This window comes from Trachemys scripta, chromosome 1 (assembly GCF_013100865.1).
Source record: "Trachemys scripta elegans isolate TJP31775 chromosome 1, CAS_Tse_1.0, whole genome shotgun sequence".
Lineage (NCBI taxonomy): Eukaryota > Metazoa > Chordata > Testudines > Emydidae > Trachemys > Trachemys scripta.
In genome coordinates, this window is record NC_048298.1 from 3,091,056 (window position 1) to 3,113,479 (window position 22,424).

Sequence of the window (22,424 nt, forward strand, 5' to 3'; positions counted from 1 at the left end):
TGTTGTCCACCAGTTAGGACCAATATCTGACACACCAATTCTGGTTCACTGAGTTCTGGTCCCACACGTCTCTTGTTTACCAGGCATGATCTTAACAAAGTCCTGGAGTTATATCGGTCACCCTGTTTGTTTGGTCTACTTCCACCTTTCTGCCTCCCTGTGTCGCTCTAGGTTATTGTGACGCTGTCTGAACTTTCACTTCCTTTTCACAGTTCAGACCACACTTACGATCACGTTACAGGCCTAGTGATTACAACAGCCCCCTCTTCCTTGCGCCCGGCCCTACCTGGGCTCTAGGGGCCAAGCGGGTGCCTGGAAGCTGCAGGGCGTTGGGCTCACAGTGCCCTGTGCAGGCCCTGTTGGCAGCTCTGGTATGCTGGCATTGGCAGGTACCCAGCGGGCTGGCAGGGTCTGCGCGGGGCGGCGGGAGTGCTGCACTGTTCAGCGCTCTGCAGACTGGGGGGCGAATCCAGGGCGGTGCCGCTGGCCAGTGCTGGCCAGGACGCTCTGCGCAGGGGTCATGGACCCCGGAGCCCGGAGGCTGCACACGATGGCAAACAGTCGCATGTTGCAATGCACACGTGTGTTTCATGAGGACAGTGATGTGTGAGTCCCCCGGCTCCGGGCCCAGCCCAGGGAATGCCCCCCACGAGCCCGGGGAGCCCCGCCCAGGGCCGGCGCTCACCTGCCCCTCGCGCGCGCGGCCCCTTTAAGGGAGCCTGGCCCGAGGGACTACAGCTCCCAGAATGCCTCGGGCACACGTGACCGGCCCAGCTGAGCGCGGCTCACGTGACTTGCGGCTGGGCGCGGAGCGGTGTTCGCCGGGGAGAGCCTGCGAGGAGCCCGGTCCAGCCCGGTCCCTCTCCTCTGCCCGGTCGGGAGCTCCGACCGGTTCCTCTGCCCCGCCCCTCGGAGCGTGGCCCCGGCTGCCGAGACACAGGTGAAGCCCCGGGGTCGGTCGGTCCCGCTCTCCGCTCCGGCCCCGGGCTCCTCCTGCGGCGGGGCAGGGCGCCCCGAGTCGGTGCCCCCTGCCCGCCCCGCCCCACCCCAGCCCCGCGCCTGCCCCCTGCTCGGCCCCGCCCCAGGCCTGCCCCACCCCAGCTCCGCCCTGCCCAGCTGCCCCCTGCCCTGCCCGGCTGCCTGCCCCGCCCCAGGCCTGCCCTGCCCGGCTGCCCCCTGGCTGCCCGCCCCGCCCCAGGCCTGCCCTGCTTGGCTGCCCCCTGGCTGCCCCGCCCTGCCCCAGGCCGGGCGCTGCCCCTTGCCCCGCCCCGCGCTTGCCCCGCCCTGCCTCTGCCCCCTGCCCAGCGCCGGCGGTGTGACTCTCACCGGTCCAGGGCTTTGTGGCCCCAGCCTTGAGCCCAGGACCCAGGGCTCCCCAGCCCCTTATTCTGCAGAACAGGCGGCAGCAGCGCCAGGCCCCTGCCCCGCAGCCTGGCTCGGAGGGTGCTGCCAGGAGGGGAGGGAGGAGCCGATTGAGATCCAGGGAAAGGCTGGGGGTGGGGGAGATCCGGCCTGCACATTGAAGCTCCCGTAGAAGGAGTGAGACTGATTCAAACCGCCCTCTTTCTGCAGCGAACATGGAGCTTCAGTGCACAGGCCAGATTCCCCCGCCTGCTTTGCCCTGGATCACACCCTGCTCCGGGAGTCTCCGTAGCCCTTCCTGCCAGCCTGTGGGGCAGGGGCCTTGGCTCTGCTGCGGCCTGCTCTGCAGAAAAGGGGCTGGGAGCCCTTGCACCTCTGGCCCCCAGAACACCCTGGGCTTGCCGGGACTGGGATTGAAAGGCCTGCTGCAAGAAGCAGTTAGCTAATGTGATCCAGCGCTGTAGTGCAGACTTTACTGTGTGCTAAACTGTTTTCTCCCTGGCAGGTCGTGGGTGGAGCGGCCCTACCCGGGCAGTGGGCAGCTTGGATGACTAGAGGAGGGCCTGCTGAGACAGAGTCCTGTCCATGCTCGGAGGGACTCTGGGGACATGAGGTGGGCGTGTATCTGGCTCCTCTGTCCCCTGGGCCCGCTGGTCTTGCTCTCTGCATCCACAAACCCTCCCAACGTCCTGTTAATCTTTGCGGATGACCTGGGGTTTGGAGATTTGGGAAGCTATGGGCACCCCACCTCAGCCACGCCCAACCTGGACAAGATGGCGGCCAGGGGCCTGAGATTCACCGACTTCTATGCCAGCTGCCCAATCTGCAGCCCCTCGCGGTAGGTCCAGCTTCATCCCACTCCCCAGTCTGCAGCCCCTCCCAGGACAGAGCAGTAAACTGTCTGGTGGTCTCTGAAGGCAGGGCACTGAGAAACAGCAGAGAATTGAGTGGGGGCCACAGGGGGCTGTCTAATGTCCTCCCTACTGAACTGCGGGAGGGGGATAAAGTCTGTGGGTGATGCTGCTGCCAGCAGGGACAGGGACAGGGTGAGCCAACAGCTGCACATCCATGCTGGTGGCAGCAGCTGTGCGACCGAACGGCCATGTGGCCAGCCCTGAGATCGTGAAATTGTTTAAAAGGTTAAATTGTCTGACCACCTCCCCCAGCGTGTGCACAACAGGTAAAGTTGTAGGGTGCGGCAGCTTTGGCCCTTGCTGCAGGAGGTCTCACTCGAGGATCCGGCCGAGATCGGGGCCCCCTTGTACCAGGCACCGTACAGAGGCATACGGTCCCTGCCTGGAGAGTTCACAGTGCAAAGAACGTACGTGTGTGTGTGTGTGTGTGAGAGAGACGTGGGAGCCAGGATCCAGCTCACTTCCACCGACATCCCTTAGACGGGAACCGCTGCGAACTCCTGCTGGGCTGGATTCAAGCTGGTGCGCTCCAGCTGGGAGTCTCTGCAGCTCATGAGCAAAGCCCAAGGCAGCCAGGCCCTAGCGGTGCGAATGTCACACCTGGGGGAATGAGGCTGTTTTTGGGGAAGGAAAAGTGTTAGTCTGAAGCTTGTCCAGGCAGTGTGTTCTCTTCCTGCACCCAATGTCTGTGTCTCAAACGCTGTCTGCCCCACCCTGTTCTTAAAGGGGTAGCTCCCGTTAACCACATCTAATAATAGTGCATCAGTAAAACCAGTATTAGCACAAGCTCCAAATTCCCTGCTTAGGACACGGTTCAGCAGTGTATACTCACCCAGGGTGCTGGCGCTAACTTGCATACCAGGTATGTATCTTTGCCGGGCCTGAGTTCATAGTCTTCCGATTTACAGAGCAGACCTCTGCCGCCTGTGAGGTGGGACACCAGGCTCTTACCCTCAGTGAGGATCAGCCCCTGCGGGAGACACTACACACGCTGCCAGCGGGTTACACAAGAATGGCAGACCGCAGCAGAGCATCAGGTCTCAGGATTAATTGTGTCCATTCCAGGAGCAGAGCAGGATCGAGTGGTTACAGGCAGTGCACCCCAGGGGAACAACGCCCCATTTGGGTTATTGGGGCATGAGGTGGGAAACGAACCTGCAAGCTCTGGCTGGAAAACCTGGAGCCTCTGGAGCTCCCGGGAGCGATCCAGCCCCCCAGCAAAGTAGCAGTGACATGAGTCGCTCTCTGTAGTTGGTGATTGAGCTGCAGGGCGTTAGCGTAGGTTACGTTGGCACCTAATTTGCTCTTGACAGACAGTGTGGCCACATGGCTGAGCGTTGCGACTGTGCTGCAGGAGAGATGAGGAGTCTAGCCCAGCTTAGCCTGAAGGGACCTTGTGAAGGGTGGCCCTACTAGGGTGCAGGAGAGCTGGGTTCCATTCCTGCCTCTGCAGCTGGCCTGCTGAGTGACCTCGGGCAAGTTCCTTCCCCGCTCCGTGATTCAGCTTCCCTGTCTCACATGGAGCTCCCACCTCCTTTGTAAAGTGCTGGGAGACCCGCTGGTGTCGGCTGACGTGCCAAGGGGGCAATGGGTTACCCCAGAGTACGGCACCTTGGCTCACGCGCAGGGACAGAAATGTTCCCCCATCTGGGGAAGAGCGGGAACTAGAGCTTGTGGGGTGTGGGCTTGGTGTTTTTAGGGCACTTTCCCCTAGGCTGCCAGACAGGGTGAGGAGAAAATGCTTGTGATGTTCCCCTCAGGTGCTGTCTGGACCGGTGATCTGCTAGGTCACTCCAATCCTTGACTCTGGGAGCCAGCCTTCCCCTGCTCTGAGCACCCTCGTTCCTGGGCTGTTCACGCACAGCCTCTGGCAAGTAAGCTGTGCCTTGGATTATGCAACCGAATGACACTAGCCAATATCTCCGGTCCCAGACACAACCCTAGGAACCTCCGTCCTGCAGTGTCCAGTTATGCCCGCTGGACTCTGCAAGCTTGTATGAGTTCGTCAATTTAACAAAGAAATTGATATGTACCAGGCTTGTTATCCCCAGGGGAGTCTCTGACACGCTTCAGACCAAACGCACTGCTTCAGGTAGAACAAACCAACAGATTTATTAACCACAGAGGTAGATTTTAAGTGATTATAAGTCAGAGCACAAGAAGTCAGATTTGGTCAAATGAAATAAAAGCAAAACGCATTCTAAGCTGCTCTTAACACTTTCAGTGCCCTTACAAACTTAGATGCTTCTCATCACAGGCTGGCTGGCTACCCTTCAGCCAGGCTCTCTCCTTTGATCAGTGCTTCAGTCAGTTGGTGGTGATGTCTGTAGATGGAGGTGAAAGAGAGAGGAGGAGCATGGCAAATGTCTCTCCCTTTTATCATGTTCTTTCTTCCCTCTTGGCTTTGCTCCTCCCCCCCCCCCTCAGAGTCAGATGAGCATCACCTCATCGCAGTCCCAAACAGACCAAAGGAAGTGGGGGGTGACTCACTTGAGTCCAACAGATCCTTTATTGCTGCCTAGGCCAGTATGCTTTGTTCCTGTGAGGCTGGGCTGGGTTTGTCCCAGACATGCCCTGATGAGGTGGTGTTGTGGTCAAAGACACCCACACAATGATTTTAGTTCAAAGACTCAAGCCTGAGGCCAGTTTATTGACATACATACCAGTGCACTGGGGTGCAGTCCGAAGACTGACATCCCGAGGGCCGCTTGCAGACGGGCTTTTATTTCGTCAAACCGCAAACGAAGTACAAACAATGCGTCATGAGTTAAGAAACTGGGGTTGGGGTCAGCCCCCCCCCCCCAAACCACAAGTTAAGAAACTAGGGTTGGGGTCAGTCCCTCCCCAAACCGCGAGTTAAGAAATTAGGGTCGGGGTCAGTTTCCCCCCCTCCCCCCTAGGTACCTCCCTCATTTTTCCGAGAAGTGGGTGTTTATTTGGGTAGAGGGGCACTTGGTGGTTTTCCCCAGGGGTGGTACTTGGCACCAGTTTGGGTACATTTCTCAAGACACATGTTATTTTCCGGGGTCTTTTGGTTAAAGGTTTGGGGGGGGGTCCATGGGACGCCTAAAGAGGATCTATGATTGGCTATTTTTGCAGATAGCTGGAATCACGGAGTGGGTCACAGATCACCCAAAGGAGAAGCTGCACGAGTCAAGAAATTGCATTTAGCTCAAGTTACCTATTGCTTCACACAAGTCGTTATTGTATATCATTAGTCATGAACAGATTTCATTAGTGCTGCTGCTGGGGCTTCTTATTTTTTCCCTCCTTGCCCCTCCCCCCTCCTCTGGACAGGACCCTTGACTGAGTTTGGCAGAAAACTGTGCTGTTCAGTCTTGCTCAGGCTTAGGCCTGCACCCTGGCCTGCACTGCTTTGTGCAAGGGCAGCTAGCATAACAGATCTCTGTTTGAGGGTTTATTTAGGGGCCTTCAGATTCACAGCTCTGGCTATTAAAAAGAAGGCCCCCCTGCTCTATTTCCCCACAATTTCCCTCCTCTGATGCCCTATAGGCATCACTACTCTCATTAAACAAAGGGCCATAGGACAGTATTTGGATTTAGAAATGACACTAAGGTGGTCGATTTCTGGATCTGAGGGACAATATAGAGTGGGGTGGGGAACATTTGTGAAAATAAAAAGAGCTTCCGGTGATGGTCGGGGCTGAACCGGGAGCCAGGGCAAACGGCAAAATTTACATAGACAACAAGCAACGGCCAACATTTAAATTGTTCTAGCAATTTGTTACAAATTAAATAGAATGTGAAGAGCAGAAGAGGCTAGCCAACTGGGTGTAACTTGGGCGATTTCCTTAGAGGCAAAGCATGCAATAGCGTGGGAGGAGCATAAGGTATGTACTTGATAAGCAGTTTGGAAGGCTTTGGCCTTTTTGTTGTATTTTATTTTTATTACATGCATTTGGTCTTGCAGGTGAGAGAAGTTGGAGAGCAGAGGGAGTAGAGAAGTGAGGTTTAGGAAGCTGTTAGGGATAGGGGAAGTTCAATTAAATGTAAAAGAAACACTTGGATGGAGGGTTACATAAACCTGAGGATTAGCAGGCCATACAATAAAGCGGCTTCCTTGTGCAGCGGTTAAGTTAAGGTGAAAGGGGATAGGGATGTGGGGGTCCGATGGCAGGGCACATCCATGGTTCCCACTAAATAGTAATTTTCTCTCTGGATCTTTACCTATCGCTTCCCCTTCCCAACATGCCAAATTAAAACGTTAACCACTTTTCCAGGATACAATTTGCGGAGGCAAAATAGCTGTGGGGGTTCCAAGGGCCATAATGACCACAAGGTTCCGATACCCACCCAGATACGTTGAGCAGCGAAATCATAGGGAGTGGTGATGAAACGGCTGGGTTCATGGGGTGGTTTAACTTCCCATACCTGCCGGTGGATAACCCAGTCCCATAGACAATTCGCCCAGGGTTCTGGCACAAGTAAGTGCACTGGAACCCAGGTGCCATTTACCGGTCCCGAAGCATGGAAGGAGCATGTCGAGGAGTTGCAGGCCCAATTAGATAGGGTCTAAGTATGCCTCCACTTCCATAGCTTGGCCTTTTACTGCGGTGGTAAGGGTTTCAAGCCACCACTGATTTAAAACATCGGTTTGCATATTTGCCAAAAGGTTGTTAAAGAAATCTTGCATTTGGCTGCATGCTAAATCCCACCCAGTGTCTTTTCCTGTTAAAACGAGGGTGTTTATTAACCTTGTTAACAGGGTTTGGGTGGTTGTTCCCAACCCCGATAAGGTATGGAGAGTTTTTATATCTGATTAGGTGTTAGTGAGTCCTGCCTTAGTAATAAGGCCCGCTGCCCTTTTAAAATTTCCCAGGCGTTCTTCCTGGTCCTGGGCTTTGTCTATGTTCCAAATAGCAGCCGCTCCAGTAAGACCATGTAAGACTCCTTTCACCAAGCTCCTTTTTCCCCGATGGAAACTTTCCCACTGCACAAGCTGGGCCAGCCGAATGGCTGCTCCCTGGGAGCAGTTGGGGTACGGAGTAGTTATTTGGAAAGGGGAAAGGAGAAAATAATAGTTCCTACAGTAGCATTTAGCACAATTCACCGTTGGAAGCGATAATTTCGTCGGTAGGGTGTGCTATACCACATTTGCTGGTCTGAAACTTGAATTTCTCTGACACTACGGCCAGACAGATTTGTATGGGAATTGGAGAAGATATGAGGGGGAGTTGCTGGGGAGCGGGGACTATAATAATGGGCAACCATGTTGAGCCGGGATACACCACAATACGACACAGGCCAAACCGGAGGTCACTGATTGGCTAAAATTTAGACTTTTTCCCTTCCCACCCCAAGTTCGTCAAGGAGGAGAAGCTGAGGAATATTAAAAGTCTTATCTTCCAGTAGTTTTGGCTAGCTTCCGCAAGCTATTCTTCAAGATTTCGTAGTCTTAGTTCACTTAGCTGTCCAGCAATGAGGCTGCAAGGGAGGGGTTACCAGCACAATCACCTTGCTTAGTTGGAGACTTTATTATGGCCTCAGGTGGAGAAGTTGTTTTCTTGCAAGGTCCGGAGGCTTAATGGATTTGTCAGTAGACAAAGGAGAGGCACCAGACTTCTACCCAGAAGTGAAGGACAAGGCAAAAGGCTGGCAACCCTTTCCCCCTCCTTCACCCCTGTTGTCCAGAAGGAGCAACAACGCCAGAAGGAAAGATAGACCGATCAGCCGAAGAGCCACTCCAATGAGAAGCATGGGCGGGTAGTCAATTTTTATTGAAATGGCTCCTCGATCAATCGGTTGATAATTAACAGGGCTTGACAAGAGCCCCTCAACAGAGAGCCAGGGCAGTTCTCTTCTGATGGACCCCTATGTAGACCCAGCCCTCCGGTTCCCCGCCACTTACTGAAACTAGAAGACTGGGTCCACACAAGGACCCAACACAATTTGTTAGTGCCTGGCCATGATGTAATTTATTAAACGACTGAACATTTGAGCTAGGGCCAGCAGGGCACTGTCGGTAGCTGCATTGGGTGCTCTGGTGAAAAATTTTTATGAGGGCTGAATTTGGTCTTTTGATTGGGAGTGGCCTTCAAAGGGCATTTGGCCATACTGGATCTGTGAAGTGGCACATATACCGGATCTGTGAAGCTGCACATAGCTCTTTTATAATCAGTTCAGATATGTCAGATTGTGATACAAAATTCTTAAGCAAAAGCCTTACAACAGCCCCCGCATGACACATTCTACCAAAGAAAAACTGTTGCAAAACCTCCGCCCAAGATCCTGCATTTGCCCTTTTTACAAGAAAATACCTTACTAAAACTAACACATACTAACAATTATAACATTTAAACATTTGAATAGAATGAATTCAAATATTTAGAAAGAGTTCCCAAAGAGGGGAAAGTGCTGCCTGCCCAATTATTACCTCGCTGACAGTAGTGCTGGGCCACAGAGGAAAAGTTTTACTTAACTGCAGCAATTAACGGTGCACAGTCAGCTGGTGATGCATGCGAACTGCCCTGCTCCTGGAGAGTTTTTGCCTGAGCTTATTTTAAGCCACGAGGACACATTTTCAGCCTCATAACTATATACATGAAATTATGACCCATAACATTACTGTAACAATTACTATAACATCACTATAACAACCATGCTTAGTATATCATGAGCCTTCCGAAGACACCCGACATGACAAACTTTGCATTGGATACCACACAATCACTTTATAAGGATGAACATGGGGGTGTTGGGTGTTCCCACGAGGTACCGAACATCACAACGCTGTCTTGGATTTGCTTCCCCAGCATTGTGTGAAGGCTGGAACCTTCTGAGCCATGGCGAGACGACCTAGAGAGGGGCCAAAACTGATTGATTTATGAGAGTTTCCAGTGCTGGTGCAGAGGGAGAGATAGGGCATGCACAGCGTGTGGGGCATGACGGTGTGGAGCTGGTGGGGAGTTTGTGGTGACAGTGGAGAGGGAGAAATGGGGCATGTGCAGCATGTGACGTACAGCAGCATGGAACTGGAGGGGAGTTTGTGGCGCTGGTGCAGAGGAAGAGATGGGGCGTGTGCAGCCTCTGAGGTATGACAGTGTGGAGTTGGCCTGGTGAGGGCTTAAGAGCAGGCTGCAGGAAGCCGGGCTGGAGCTGGAAAGGCAGTGCAGGGAAGATATTTTAAGGTGGGAATAGTCCTGGGGGGAGAAGGCAGCACATAGTAGCGTATCCTGGGATGGCCTGTGGGTTGCAGCGCAGCTGTTTGTAATCCCATTCATCAGCGGGTTCAATACCATCCCCAGTGACATCAGTGCTGGGTTAAGGCAGGGAGAGACGTGATCCCTGAGATTTGAACATTGCCATGGGAAATGTACGATTCCAGAACAGGTGGGGGACTCAGTGGTCTGCACCGATTCTCTGGCGATGTGGATGGCCTGGCTGTCGCACGAGGACAGGTGAAGTGGCACAAAGGGGACTGGAGACTTCACAGAAGTGGCAAGAAAAAGGCTTTTAGATCAATGATGGTAAAACCAAATGTCTGGCTGGAAGCAGACGATAAGCTCTTGGCCGAGTGTACCTAGCACTTAAGAACCATAGTTAACAAGTCATAGAATCATAGACTATCAGGGTTGGAAGGGACCTCAGGAGGTCATCTAGTCCAACCCCCTGCTCAAAGCAGGACCAATTCCCAGCTAAATCATCCCAGCCAGGGCTTTGTCAAGCCGGGCCTTAAAAACCTTTAAGGAAGGAGATTCCACCACTTGCCTAGGGAACCCATTCCAGTGCTTCACCACCTTCCTAGTGAAAAAGATTTTTCTAATATCCAACCTAAACCTCCCGCACTGCAACTTGAGACCATTACTCCTTGTTCTGTCATCTGCTACCACTGAGAACAGTCTAGATCCATCCTCTTTGGAAACTCCTTTCAGGTAGTTGAAAGCAGCTATCAAATCCCCCCCCCCCCCATTCTTCTCTTCTGCAGACTAAACAATCCCAGTTCCCTCAGCCTCTCCTCATAAGTCATGTGCTCCAGCCCCCTAATCATTTTTGTTACCCTCTGCTGGACTCTTTCCAATTTTTCCACATCCTCCTTGTAGTGTGGGGCCCAAAACTGGACACAGTACGCCAGATGAGGCCTCACCAATGCTGAATAGAGGGAAGTGATCACATCCCTCAATCTGCTGGCAGTGCCCCTACTTATACAGCACAAAATGCCGTTAGCCTTCTTGGCAACAAGGGCACACTGTCGACTCATCCAGCTTCTTGTCCACTGTAACCCATAGGTCCTTTTCTGCTGAACTGCTTCCTAGCCATTCGGTCCCTAGTCTGTAGCAGTGAATGGGATTCTTCTGTCCTAAGTGCAGAACTCTGCACTTGTCCTTGTTGAACCTCATCAAGTTTCTTTTGGCCCAATCCTCTAATTTGTCTAGGTCCCTCTGTATCTGATCCCTACCCTCCAGTGTATCTACCGCTCCTCTCAGTTTAGTGTCATCTGCAAACGTGCTGAGAGTGCAGTCCACACCATCCTCCAGATCATTAATGAAGATATTGAACAAAACCGGCCCCAGGATCGACCCTTTGGGCACTTCGCTTGATACCGGCTGCCAACTAGACATGGAGCCATTGATCACTACCCAATGAGCCTAATGATCTCTCCAGCTTTCTATCCAGCATATAGTCCATTCATTGAGCCCATACTTCTTTAACTTGCTTTCAAGAATACTATGCTCAAATAAATTTGTTAGTCTCTAAGGTGCCACAAGTACTCCTGTTCTTTTTGTGGGAGACTGTATCAAAAGCTTAGTTAAAGTGAAGGAATAACACATCCCCTGCTTTCCCCTAATCCACATAGCCAGTTATCTCATCATAGAAGGCAATTAGGTTAGTCAGGCATGACTTGCCCGTGGTGAATCCTTGCTGACTGTTCCTGATCACTTTCCTCTTCTTGAAGTGTTTCAGAATTGATTCCTTGAGGATCTGCTCCATGATTTTTCCAGGGACTGAGGTGATGCTGACTGGCCTTCCCTTGCCATGGGGTGTTGGTACCACTGAACAAAACACCTCCCTCCAGGGCAGGGGTGGGCAAACTACGGCCTGTGGGCCGGATCCAGCCAGTCAGGGCTTTGAATCCAGCCCACGGAATTGCCCCCCACAGCTCCTATTGGCCGGGAACAGGGAACCACGGCCAATGGGAGCTTTGGGGAAGGTACCCGTGGGCGAGGGCAGCATGCGGACCCCTCTGTCCCCCCCGCCCCCCTGGGCCGCAGGGACGTGGTGCTGGCCACTTCCGGGAGCAGCACGGGCCAGGGCAGGCATGGGGCCTGCCTTAGCCCCACTGCCACCCTGGAGCCGCTCAAGGTAAGCGGCACCGGGCTGGAGCCTGCACCCCGAATCCCTCCTGCACCCCGTACCCCAACCTTGTGCCCTGAGCCCCCTGCTGCACCCCATGCCACTCCTGCACCCCAACCCCCTGCCCTGAGCCCCCTCCCGCACTCTGCATCCCCTCCTGTGCCCCAACCCCTTGCCCTGAGCCCCTTCCTGCACAGCGCACCCCCACCTCCTGCCCCAGCCCTGCACTCATGGTCCTGCATGCAATTCCCTCACCCAGATGTGGCCCTTGGACCAAAAAGTTTGCCCACCCCTGCTCCCGGGGCTCGACTAGGCTCCTCCTTGGGCTGGGCCGTGAGCTCGGCAGCCCCTATGGGCGTGGGCACAGGACTCCTCCGACTGCTCTAGCTTTTCTCGGCTCCTCTCATCCCCAGGGCGGCCCTGCTGACGGGTCGGTACCAGACACGCTCCGGGGTTTACCCCGGTGTGTTCTATCCCGGCTCCCGGGGAGGCCTCCCGCTGTCTGAGCTCACCATCGCGGAAGTGCTGAAGGCTCGGGGCTACACCACGGCCATGGTCGGCAAATGGCACCTGGGACTGGGGGCCAACGGCTCCTTCCTGCCCATCCACCAGGGCTTTGACCACTTCCTGGGGGTGCCCTACTCCCACGACCAGGTGAGCCTCCGGTGTCCTGGGGCAGAGGCCTGGGGGGTGTCCCGGCCCTCTGGCAGGGCTCGGAGCATGTCGGGGGGGGGGGCAGGAAGGGATCGGTACAGTGTCTGGGGGAGGTGCCCTGGGGCGATGGAGGCCGGGGTCTGGTTTGAGAGGGAGCTGGGTCAGAAGGCTGATGGTGGCTGGGAGGGGATCCAGGCTGGGCCAGGGGGCAAGGGGGGTGAATGAGGTGGTGGGGGCATAGCTGGGCTGGCAGGAGGCTGGGGCATGCTGGGTCTGGATCTCTCTGGAGTGGGGGCTGGGTGAGGCAGGCTGCGTCTATGTCTGGGGGGTGCAGGTGAATGGGGGGCTGGGTGGGTCAGTGGCTTGAGGAGGGCATGGGCTGCATTGATATGGGGCTGGGAGGGGCACACTGGGTCAGTTTCTTGGGGCATGTGCTGAGTGAATGGGGGTTGGGAGGGATGGCTGGCTCAGTGTCTGGGGGACAGGTGGGGCAGGCTGGGCTCCCCCTTTCCTGGTGGAGTCAATGTATACCAATAACCCACAAGTGTTTACATTTCCGGGATTGGGGGAGGGGGGGAGATGCCTGGCCACTCCCTGGCATGCTGCACAAAGGGAATAATGGGGCCTCGTCCCTGTGAGGTGTGGGGGGTGCTGCTGCCTGGGCTAGGGGGGATCTGTCCTTGGGACCCTGGAGGAGGGTTGAGTTGTGGGGAAGGGGTTGCTGTAGGGTGGGATGAAGTCTGGGCCCCTGGGGGAGCATTGGGTTTGAAGTGCTGTGGGGAAGCGATTGCTGTAGGGCACAATGAGGTCCGGGCCTCTGGGGAAGGGTTGGGGGTGGGTTGCTGTAGGGCGGGATGGGGTCCAGGCCCTGGGGAAGGGTTGGGTGTGGGGTGCTGTGGGGAAGGGGTTGCTTTAGGGTGGGATGGGGTCTGGGCCCCTGGGGGAGCACTGGGTGTGGGGTGCTGTGGGGAAGGGGTTGCTGTAGGGTGGGATGGGGTCCGGGTCCCAGGGGAAGGGTTTGGTTTGGGGTGATGTGGGGAAGGGGTTGCTGTAGGGCGGGATGAGATCCTGGCACCTGGAGAAGGGTTCGGTGTGGGGAAGTGGGGAATCCAGGTTGCTGTAGGGTGGGATGGGGTCCAGGCCCCTGGGGGAGACGTGAGGCATGCCAATCTCCAGAGTGATTTTGGGGGTGCGAACTGGTCATTGGGTGGGAGTGGAGCCTCGTCCTTGGGGCACTGGGCTGTGGCCTGGTCCTGGGGCAAGGGAAGGGAAGGAGCCTGCGTCTCGGGTTGGCGCTCAGGTGGGGAGCTGGTACCCTGCTGGCCACCAGGCGCGGATGCAGAGCAGAGCATTCTCTCCTCTCGCTCCAGGGCCCCTGCCAGAATCTCACCTGCTTCCCCCCCCACACCAAGTGCTTTGGGACGTGCGACCAGGGCGTGGTGCCCGTCCCACTGCTCCTAAACCAGAGCATCCTGCAGCAGCCGCTCGCCTTCCCCCAGCTGGTGCCACTCTACAACAAGTTCTCTCGCAACTTCATTGCCGACTGCGCCCGCCAGGGCCGCCCCTTCCTGCTCTACTACGCCTCCCATGTAGGTGCCGGGGCAGGTGGTCTGGGGTGGGCATGGGCACCTGGGGGTTGGCCAGGATAGAGGGTAGGTGCGGGCACCTAGATGTGCCAGGGGGGCGGGTCTGGGCATGGCCTGGGGCGGTAGTGAGTAGGCCTAGAGGTACCGGGGGGCAGGGCAAGGGGGCACCTGTACCCCCCCTCCTGCATCACAGAGCATTGGCCATGATGAATGGCCCCCGCTCGGTCCCCAGAGGAAAGGAAAAGCCCCCAGAGCTTCCTCCCCGGCCTGGCAGCCCCCGGCTCTGCAGGGAGAGGTGGCTGGTCCCAGCTCTGCGGTCTGCTGCAGGGGTCCCCTCTCACTGGCTGCTCTTTGCCCAGCACACCCACTACCCCCAGTTTGGAAGCCAGGAGTACGTGGGCCAGTCGCTGCGGGGGCCCTTTGGGGACGCCCTCATGGAGTTTGACAGCTCAGTGGGGCTCCTGCTTCAGGCACTACAGGAGAATGGCCTGGAGGGGAACACGCTGGTCTTCTTCACCGCAGACAATGGGTGAGTGTGAGTGAGCTGGGGAGCCCCCTCCCACCTGCCCAGGGATGGGAAGGTGTGGGCTGAGCACGGGGTCAGGCATGGGAGTGGGACTCTCAGGGATATGGGAGTGCTGGGGGGGGGGTTGGGGGTGAGGCAGGGGGATTTGGGAGGTGCTGGGGAGGTTGGGGGTAGGTGGGGATGGAGCAAGGAGATTTTGGGGGTGTTCAGGGCGGATGGGGCAGGGGGATTTGGGGTGCTTGAAGACTGAGGTTTCAGGGGGTGCTGCAGAGGTTGGGGGCAGGTGGGGATGGCGCCCAGGGATATGGGGTGCTTGGGGCAGGGGCTGACAGGGACCCTCAGGGTGGGGGACATTTGGAATGACATGTAAGTTATGGAGTTGATCTGATTTCAAGTTGTCAGGCTGCTCAGAGTGCTCCCCCTCCCTCTAGCCTGCCCCACCCCCACCCTTCCTGCGTGTTTTCAGGGCAGTGCGGGGGGGGGTCCCACTCACACCCGCACGTCCCAGGGGAGCCCCACCCACACCCCCACTTCCCAGGGGAGGGACATCCCCAGCCTGGTGCTGGAACATGAACGTCCCTCCAGGCTCCCTCTGGACATCCACTGTCCCGTCCTGCCTGTGCTCCTCGGCCCGAGCCACCTGTGGGGCCTGAGAGCCAAGGGCCTGCGCCAGCCCGGCGGTGCCCTGCCCTATGGACACCCTGTGGGGCTGTGGCGCCCGCAGGGAGCTGGCTGGGAAGGGGCAGCGTGGCCCCTGCCAGGTCTGTGCCAGCGCTCCGGGGCAGGGCAGTGTTAACCTGTGTCTTGCTGATGGGCGCTCTCCCCTCCCCGCAGCCCCGAGACCATGCGAATGGCCCGTGGGGGCAGCTCGGGTCTCCTGAAGTGTGGCAAGGGAACGACATACGAGGGCGGGATGCGGGAGCCTGCGGTGGCTTATTGGCCAGGCCGGATCTCCCCGGGTAAGCCTGGCGTTGTTCCCAGCTGCTCTGCAGTGCCTTGCGGGGCTGGTGCATGGCAGCAGGACCTGGGCCTACCTCTGCCCGGACGCCCATCAGTCTCTGCAGAGCCTGGGAGGCGCCTGCGATGGACAGGCTGAAACTACAGATTTGGGGGGCTGTGCAGGCCCCAGTGGGACCGGCTCACCCCACACTCCTGCTTGGTGGGTGGGGGAGATGACCAGGGAGTGTGCGGGGCTGGCAGGGCGGAGGATCCAAAGGCCTCAGCCCTGTGGAGGGGGAACATGGGCGGGGGAGGGGAACAACACATGCCTATGGCTGGGTGGTGTCCGTAGGCCTGGCACCCCAAATTCTGGGCAGAGGAGGCTGTCGCCCCAGGCCCTCTCAGCCCCTCTGCTTTAGGGGCATTGGGTGAGGGATGAATCCCCCTGTCCCAGGAGGTTGGGGGGCCCTCCTGGGTGAGGGAGGGGCTCTGGGGGAGGCGGTTGGACAGTGGGGAGGAGGGTGCCAGCGGGTTCGTGGGATATCGCTGGTGTGAGGCGGGACTGACGGCACCTGAGCCTTTTTCCTTGTGCCTGTGGCCGGGCGCCAGGCGTGACCCACGAGATGGCCAGCACCCTGGACATCCTGCCAACCCTGGCTGCACTGGCTGGGGCGCCTCTCCCCACTGTCCCATTGGACGGCTATGACCTGAGCCCGGTGCTGTTTGGAGGTGGGAAGGTGAGTGCCCTGGGCCAGTGCTGCCGCCGTCATGCTGCGAGTGTTGGGGTTGATGTGGGGGCGGGGGGCACCAGTGTCTGACGGGCTGCCCTTGCCAGTGGGTGCTCCGCACACTGCTGGGGAGAGGGGCAGGCCGGGGTGTCCATGACTCAGGGGCCATCTTCACTGCAATAACAAATGCAGCACCGAATCAGCCCTGGTCAACTGGCACGGGCTCCTGGGGCTTGGGCTGCGGAGCTCTGAAACTGCAGTGTCGACATTCAGCCTTGGGCTAGAGCCCGGGCTCTGAGACCCCATCCCGTCTCCTTCCTGCATGGCCACTGGCCCGGCACCTGGCCTGTCCCAGCCATGGCTCCCTGCCACCCCGGCCTGTCTCCTTCCCTGTCCATGGCCACTGGCCCGGCCATGGCTTAGTCACTGCCCTTCCCTCCCCATACATGACTCAGCCACCGCCCCGCATGACTCTGCCTCTGGTTGCTACACAGAGTCCCCGGCAGATGATGTTCTATTACCCGCCCAGCCCCAGCAAGCTGCTTGGCGTCTTTGCCGTCAGATACGGGAAGTACAAGGCTCATTTCTTCACACAAGGTACCCACCTCCATGGGGGTGGAATGGGCAGCCCCCGCTCCCTGCGTCCTTTTCAGGGCTCTGGTTGTGGTTCCAGCCCAGCCCTGGGAACCCCGGCTGAGGGAAGGTGGCTTCAGCTGCTGTTTGTATTTGTCTCCCAGGTGCCTTCCTCAGTGGGATGACCCCTGACCAGGACTGCCATGGGCTGACGCCCCTGACATCCCACGAGCCTCCACTGCTCTTTGACCTGGAGGCTGACCCTGCAGAGAACTATAACCTGCTGCAGGGCGGTGCCGTGGGGCCGGAGGTGCTGCGGGTGGTGAAGGAGATCCAGCTGCACAAGGCGCTCTTCGACCAGCGCATGGAGTTTGGGGAAAGTCAGATAGGGAAGGGCATCGACTCTGCCCTCCAGCCCTGCTGTGCCCCCGGCTGCACCCCCAAGCCCTCCTGCTGCCACTGCCCCTAACCTCCCCAGCCCTTTAACTCTCCCCTTGCCACTGCCAGGAACCCCCCGCTCTTCGAAAGCCTCCTGCTGCTGTGCCCATCTCTCTGCTGCCACTCTCTAAAGTCCCCGTGCCAGCCTCCCCGCTGCTCTCCCCAAACCTGCCTGCAGCCGGGCGCGCTGCGTTGGGGTGCTTCCCTGGCTGGTAGAGCTGCCTCCCGCTCCCCAGGCCTGACGCTGAGGTCCCTACGTGCTGGCTGCATGGGGGCGTGGGGTGAGATGCTAGGAGGGGAAGGGGCAGGTTCCTGGGGGGGGGTACCTCTGCACTGGGAGTCTTTGGCCATTGGACACAAACCTTCGCTCCCCTGGGACGCACTGAGTACAGTGAACCCTCTGGAGTCCCGGGGGCTCTGGAACAAAGCAAAGGACCCACCCTCAGAGCCTAGCACCCCAATGCAGCCAGCGGGGGGCCCGGCGGTACCAGCCTGCTGCAGCGGGAAGGCCAGGGAGCGGAGCGTGGCTAGCTCTGAGGGGCTGGCACAGCAGTGAGGGCCAAGGCCCTATCAATACTGGTGCAGGGGTGGAGTGCGAGGCCAGGATCAGGGCCAGCAGCAGTAGCCCCGGTGCTTGGCCCTGAGCACGTGGACGGGGCACTCTGCAGTCAGGAGAGGAGCTGTGCAGAGCTCTGGGGCAGGTCCCTTCACCTGCGTGGATTAGGGTTACCATATTTCAACAATCAAAAAAGAGGACGGGAGGAGCCCCGCCCCCGTCCTGTCCTAGCCCCGCCCCTGCCCCTTCCACTCCCTCCCACTTCCTGCCCCCTCAGAACCCCCAACCCTCCCCCCCACTCCTTGTCCCCTGACTGCCCCCCAGGACTCCATCCCTTCCCTAAGCCTCCCTGCCTCTTGTTCCCTGACTGCCTCCTCCTGAGACCTTCCCCACATCCTAACTGGCCCCCTAGGACCCTACCCCCTACCTGTCCCCTGATTGCCCCAACCCTTATCCACACCCCCACCCCCTGACCGCCCCCCCCCCCCGAACTCCTGACCCATCTAAACCCCTCTGCTCCCTGTCCCCTGACTGCCCCCTCCTGGGACCCCTGCTCCTAACTGCCCTCCAGAACCCCACCCCCTACCTAAGCCTCCCTGTTCCTTGTCCCCTAACTGCCCCCTCCTGAGACCCCCCCCACCTGTACTCTGCCCAAAACCTTACACCCCCAACCCCCAGACAGCCCCCCCTGAACTCCTGACCCATCCAACCCTCCCCCTGCTCCCTGTCTCTTGACTGCCCCCTCCAGAACCTCCCTGCCGCTTCTCTGGCCCCCGGCCCCCTTACTGTGCTGCAGAGCAGCGCGCTCGGCAGGGGGAGGGGAGCAGGGTCGGAGCTCCAGACGAACAGCCGGCGATCTGTGAGTGCAGGGAAGGCGGGGGAGGGAGAAGAGGGGGGGTGTCAAGTTTCAGGAGAGAGGCGGGGGGAAGTTGCAGGAAGGGCTCTGGCTCTGACTGTCGGAGCCCCGGCTGGTCTGTAAGCCCCGCACGCTCTGCATGGGGGGGGGGGGGGGGGAGGAGGGGAAGTCCGGACATTGACAAATTCCCCCCCGGACGCTATTTTTAACCCGAAAAAGCCAGACATGTCCGGGGGAATCCGGACAAATGGTAACCCTAGCGTGGATGCAGCCAGCTGTCGCTGTGGGACACGACTTGTGCTTGTTTAAAGGGTGAAATAAGGAGAAATGAGTCCATGGAGTGGCTGCCCTCCAGGCTCAGCTGGTATTTGCAGTCTGTGAGCAGGTGTGACCCGGCTGTGTGCACCGGCGGGCCAAGGAGCCAGGGTTCCCCCCCCAGAGCTGATGCAGAGAAGGCCTAGTCCTGAGCCCTCTCGGCAGAGCTCCTGCCCGGGGAGTGAGAGCCGTGAGATGAGCAATGTAGGCCCAGCCAAGGAGGGCCTAGGGCAGCTGCTTGGGATACCCAGGGGAGGAGGTAACTGCTGGCATCCTGCAGAGAAAGGCCAAGTACGAGCTATGACGCTGACATGCCCAGACAGGCATGTTACCCCTCTGGCTTTACCAGCTTCTCAGTGCTTTACCAGAGGGAGGGGCGGGGGTTCATGTGTGGTCACTGCTGAGCTAAGCTGGATTGTCATGGGTCTTGCAGGACGTTTGTACGGGAAATATTCTGAGATGTAAAGTGTCAAATATTGTGTTCTTCAACCACTGGCGCAGAAGCACATCGCCTGTGGTGGGATGGGTCTTGGCACACAAGAGTGAGACCAATCACTGCTTTCCGACCCAGCTCAGACCTGCGTTTACAGTCTGGACCAGATCCAGGCCGCAGCATTGGCAAAGACAAAAGAACCCTGTAACGGGGTTGGGGACTCACCACCGCGGCGCCTCCTACTGGTTACTCCAGGAATTAGCTCAGTCCAGTGGAGCGTCCCCTCTCGGTGGTATCCCGCCCGTTGTCTTGCCCTTGGTTGGCTTCTGAGCCCACGTCGCTCACCAACACGCGGCATCCTCTTCAGGACCACTGCCCTCTGGCAGTGCCCCTTAGTCCATCCACACCCCCTTCTGGGGGGTATCAATCAGCAGTCTCTACACCCCACCACCATGGTCAACCACACACCCCAAAGTCTAATCCCTCATCAGGGATCTGGCGTGGTCTATAATGGCCACTCCCTACGGCCAATGTCTGGGTGTACTGGAAAGGGGAGACCCAGGCCCGCCCTCTACTCTGGGTCCCGACCCAGGGACCCTCTTGCGGCAGCCTTGCTGTCCTCCGCCTCTCCCCTCCATCTGCCCGCTTCCCTGGGCCGCTTCCCCTACGGCCTCTTGCACCAGCTAGGCCCTTCCCCTCAGGGCCTGCAGCCTGGCAGACACCGGGCTGGATTCCTTTCTGCTCCCCTGGGCCTGACCAGCCCTGCGCTGCGCTGTACGTAGTGCTAGTCTCCCACCTCTGGAGACAGCCCTTCCCCTCACAAAGCCCTGGGACAGACTGAGTGCGCTCTCCCTGAGCAGCCTTTTATAGGGCTGAGCCTGGCCCTGATTGGCTCCCAATAAGCCCTTCCCTGATTGGCTACCTATCTGTGCTGGCCCACTGGCCTGCTGCAGCCTAAATTCACACAGAGTGGGGCAGTCTGGGGATGTATCAGAGAAGAAGGGCACAAGATGTTATCAATTACGGAGGGTTCTCGGCTAGGGGAGCATCCCCTGAAAAGTGGATCCCCGCTCTCTGGATTGGACAAGCACTGGACACACTGACCACTGGATGACAAATGCCTTCTTAGACAGGAAAGGGTCTTGTTAACAAGTATAGGCTCTAGATTACATTTTATGTTTTTCTTTTACCTGTAACCTCATGTTTCCAAACCCTTTTCCTTGCTTTTATTTGAATCTGTAACTCGAGCTCTGTTAAATAAACTGAAAGCTGGTTTTACTGTAGACACGTCCAGGTGTCTTGTGTTGAACTGAAGCGATGCCAGTAAACTGGAGTGCGCTGCTTCCAGAGAAGCAGCGAATGGGTGTACATTGTGCGTGTGCAGAAGATAAGGGACTGGGCACTTGCGTGTGACAAGGTGGGGTGTGTAAATTGTAGCCCACAAAGGGAAAGAATGGGCTTGCAGTAGCCCATGTAGGCCTTGCTGGATCCCTAGCATAACTAGCCGTGTGAACAAAGGCTGTGAACCAGAGCAGGCCTTGCCTGGGCAGAATAGCAACACACTACGTGGGATTTGTCTTCTGTCATATGGCGATAGTGAACCAGTAAAAGCAACGGCATGATTACAGTTGGATCGTAAGTTCTCTTATTCTATCCAGAGCCGAGGGGGTAGCATGTGAATGGCTCTGATGCCTCCAGGATGAGCATAGATTGGACAGTCATCCATGATTTGTCCGACAGTTTGCACCACGCCACAGTTGCGGTTCGGCGAGTCTCTCAATTCCATCTCTGGAGTAAGTATGCGTGTAGTGAGGTGGTGTGGCCTCCCTCCGACCCAGAGAGGAAGGGACGACTGAGCCACCACTACAATGCGCATCTTCCATGTCGGGTGCGGACACGGTTTGGAGCTGGCCAGATGTGCCATGGGGAGCTGAAGCCTGGCACTTGCCCAGTTGGGTCATCGATTAGAGTTCGTTTGATGCATTTGTGACGAACTGGGACTGTTCTTGCTGGGGTGTGGGAATGCTGACAGGGGAGTGTGACTAGGATGGTCTGCATCGGAGGATGGGAGTCGGCCCGAGGGAACATACCTGAGCTTGTAACATGAGAACCCAGGAGGGGGTTGGAGGTCAGGTGACTCCGGGGCCCGGGAAACTGAACAAAGGCTGTGGGAGGGGTCGCTGAAAGGAGAGTGCTGGAAGCAGGCTGGAGAGATGGCTGGGAGGCAGAGATGGCTCTGACCCCCCAAGGGGGGTGGGCTGGCAAGCCCTGGGACCCCAAGCTGGACCTAACTGAGGGGGGCCCTGTTGTCTGTGCCTGCAAGACCTGTCTTGGACTGTATTCCTGTCATCCAAATAAACCTTCTGCTTTACTGGCTGGCTGAGAGTCATGGTGAATCGCAGGAAGCCGGGGGTGCAGGGCCCTGAGTCCCCCAATACTCCGTGACAGCATTGCAGATTGGAAAAGAGACGGCGAAGGGGGGATATGATTGCGGTCTATAAAATCATGACTGGTGTAGAGAAAGAAGATAAGGAAGTCTTGTATTATGAGAAGTAGTAAACAACAACTAGGGCTCACCAAATGAAATTAATAGGCAGCAGGTTTAAAACAAATAAAAGGAAGTATTTCTTCACACAATGCACAGTTAACCTGTGGAACTCCTTGCCAGAGGATGTTGTGAAGGCCAAGACCATAACAGGGTTCATAAAAGAACTAGATTAATTCATGGAAGATAGTTTCATCAATGGCTATTAGCCAGGATGGGCAGGGATGGTGTCCCTAGCCTCTGTTTGTCAGAAGCTGGGAATGGGCGATAGGGGATCGATCACTTGATGATTCCCTGTTCTGTTCATTCCCTCTGGGCCACTTGGCACTGGCCACTGTCAGAAGACAGAATATTGGGCTACATGGACCTTTGGTCTGACCCAGTATAACCGTTCTTATGTTGTGTTAGCTAACATCAAGTCAGCATGTTCCAGACTGGAGAGGGTGGTACAGAAACATACATCTGTCAGGTAGCTACATAAACAAATTCCTACAAGCTGGCACAGGAACGCACTGACCCCTTGTAAGATAAGGAGGGAACGACAGGATAATGGGGAAGGGTGTCTTGTTTGAATTAGCAGGTACACGGAGAAGGGTGGTAACTCACAACATCTAGACTGTGATACGTACCTTGTTTGTATCCATGTATAAAAGGAGAAGTCCTAGGAGGGGCACCTTTGTGCCAGCC

General features: G+C 57.2%; 1 protein-coding gene across 1 annotated transcript; it reads left to right on the plus strand.

Annotated features, from left to right (window-relative positions):
- The first annotated feature begins 779 nt into the window (after positions 1-779).
- Positions 780-17,825, plus strand: ARSA (arylsulfatase A). Its single transcript, XM_034763571.1, has 9 exons — positions 780-940; positions 1,868-2,200; positions 12,002-12,242; positions 13,613-13,831; positions 14,188-14,357; positions 15,189-15,313; positions 15,903-16,030; positions 16,516-16,618; positions 16,759-17,825. Exons 2-9 carry the CDS (start codon positions 1,971-1,973, stop codon positions 17,061-17,063), a joined length of 1,521 nt encoding a protein of 506 aa, XP_034619462.1. The 5' UTR covers positions 780-940; positions 1,868-1,970; the 3' UTR covers positions 17,064-17,825.
- Positions 17,826-22,424: the final 4,599 nt, after the last annotated feature.

Bases quoted from the DNA above. Each gene is read 5' to 3' on its own strand.
- ARSA (XM_034763571.1), top strand. From the start codon at position 1,971: ATGAGGTGGGCGTGTATCTGGCTCCTCTGTCCCCTGGGCCCGCTGGTC. The intron at 2,201-12,001 runs GTAGGTCCAGCT...TCTCATCCCCAG, and splicing joins CCAATCTGCAGCCCCTCGCG to GGCGGCCCTGCTGACGGGTC. The intron at 13,832-14,187 runs GTAGGTGCCGGG...CTCTTTGCCCAG, and splicing joins TGCTCTACTACGCCTCCCAT to CACACCCACTACCCCCAGTT.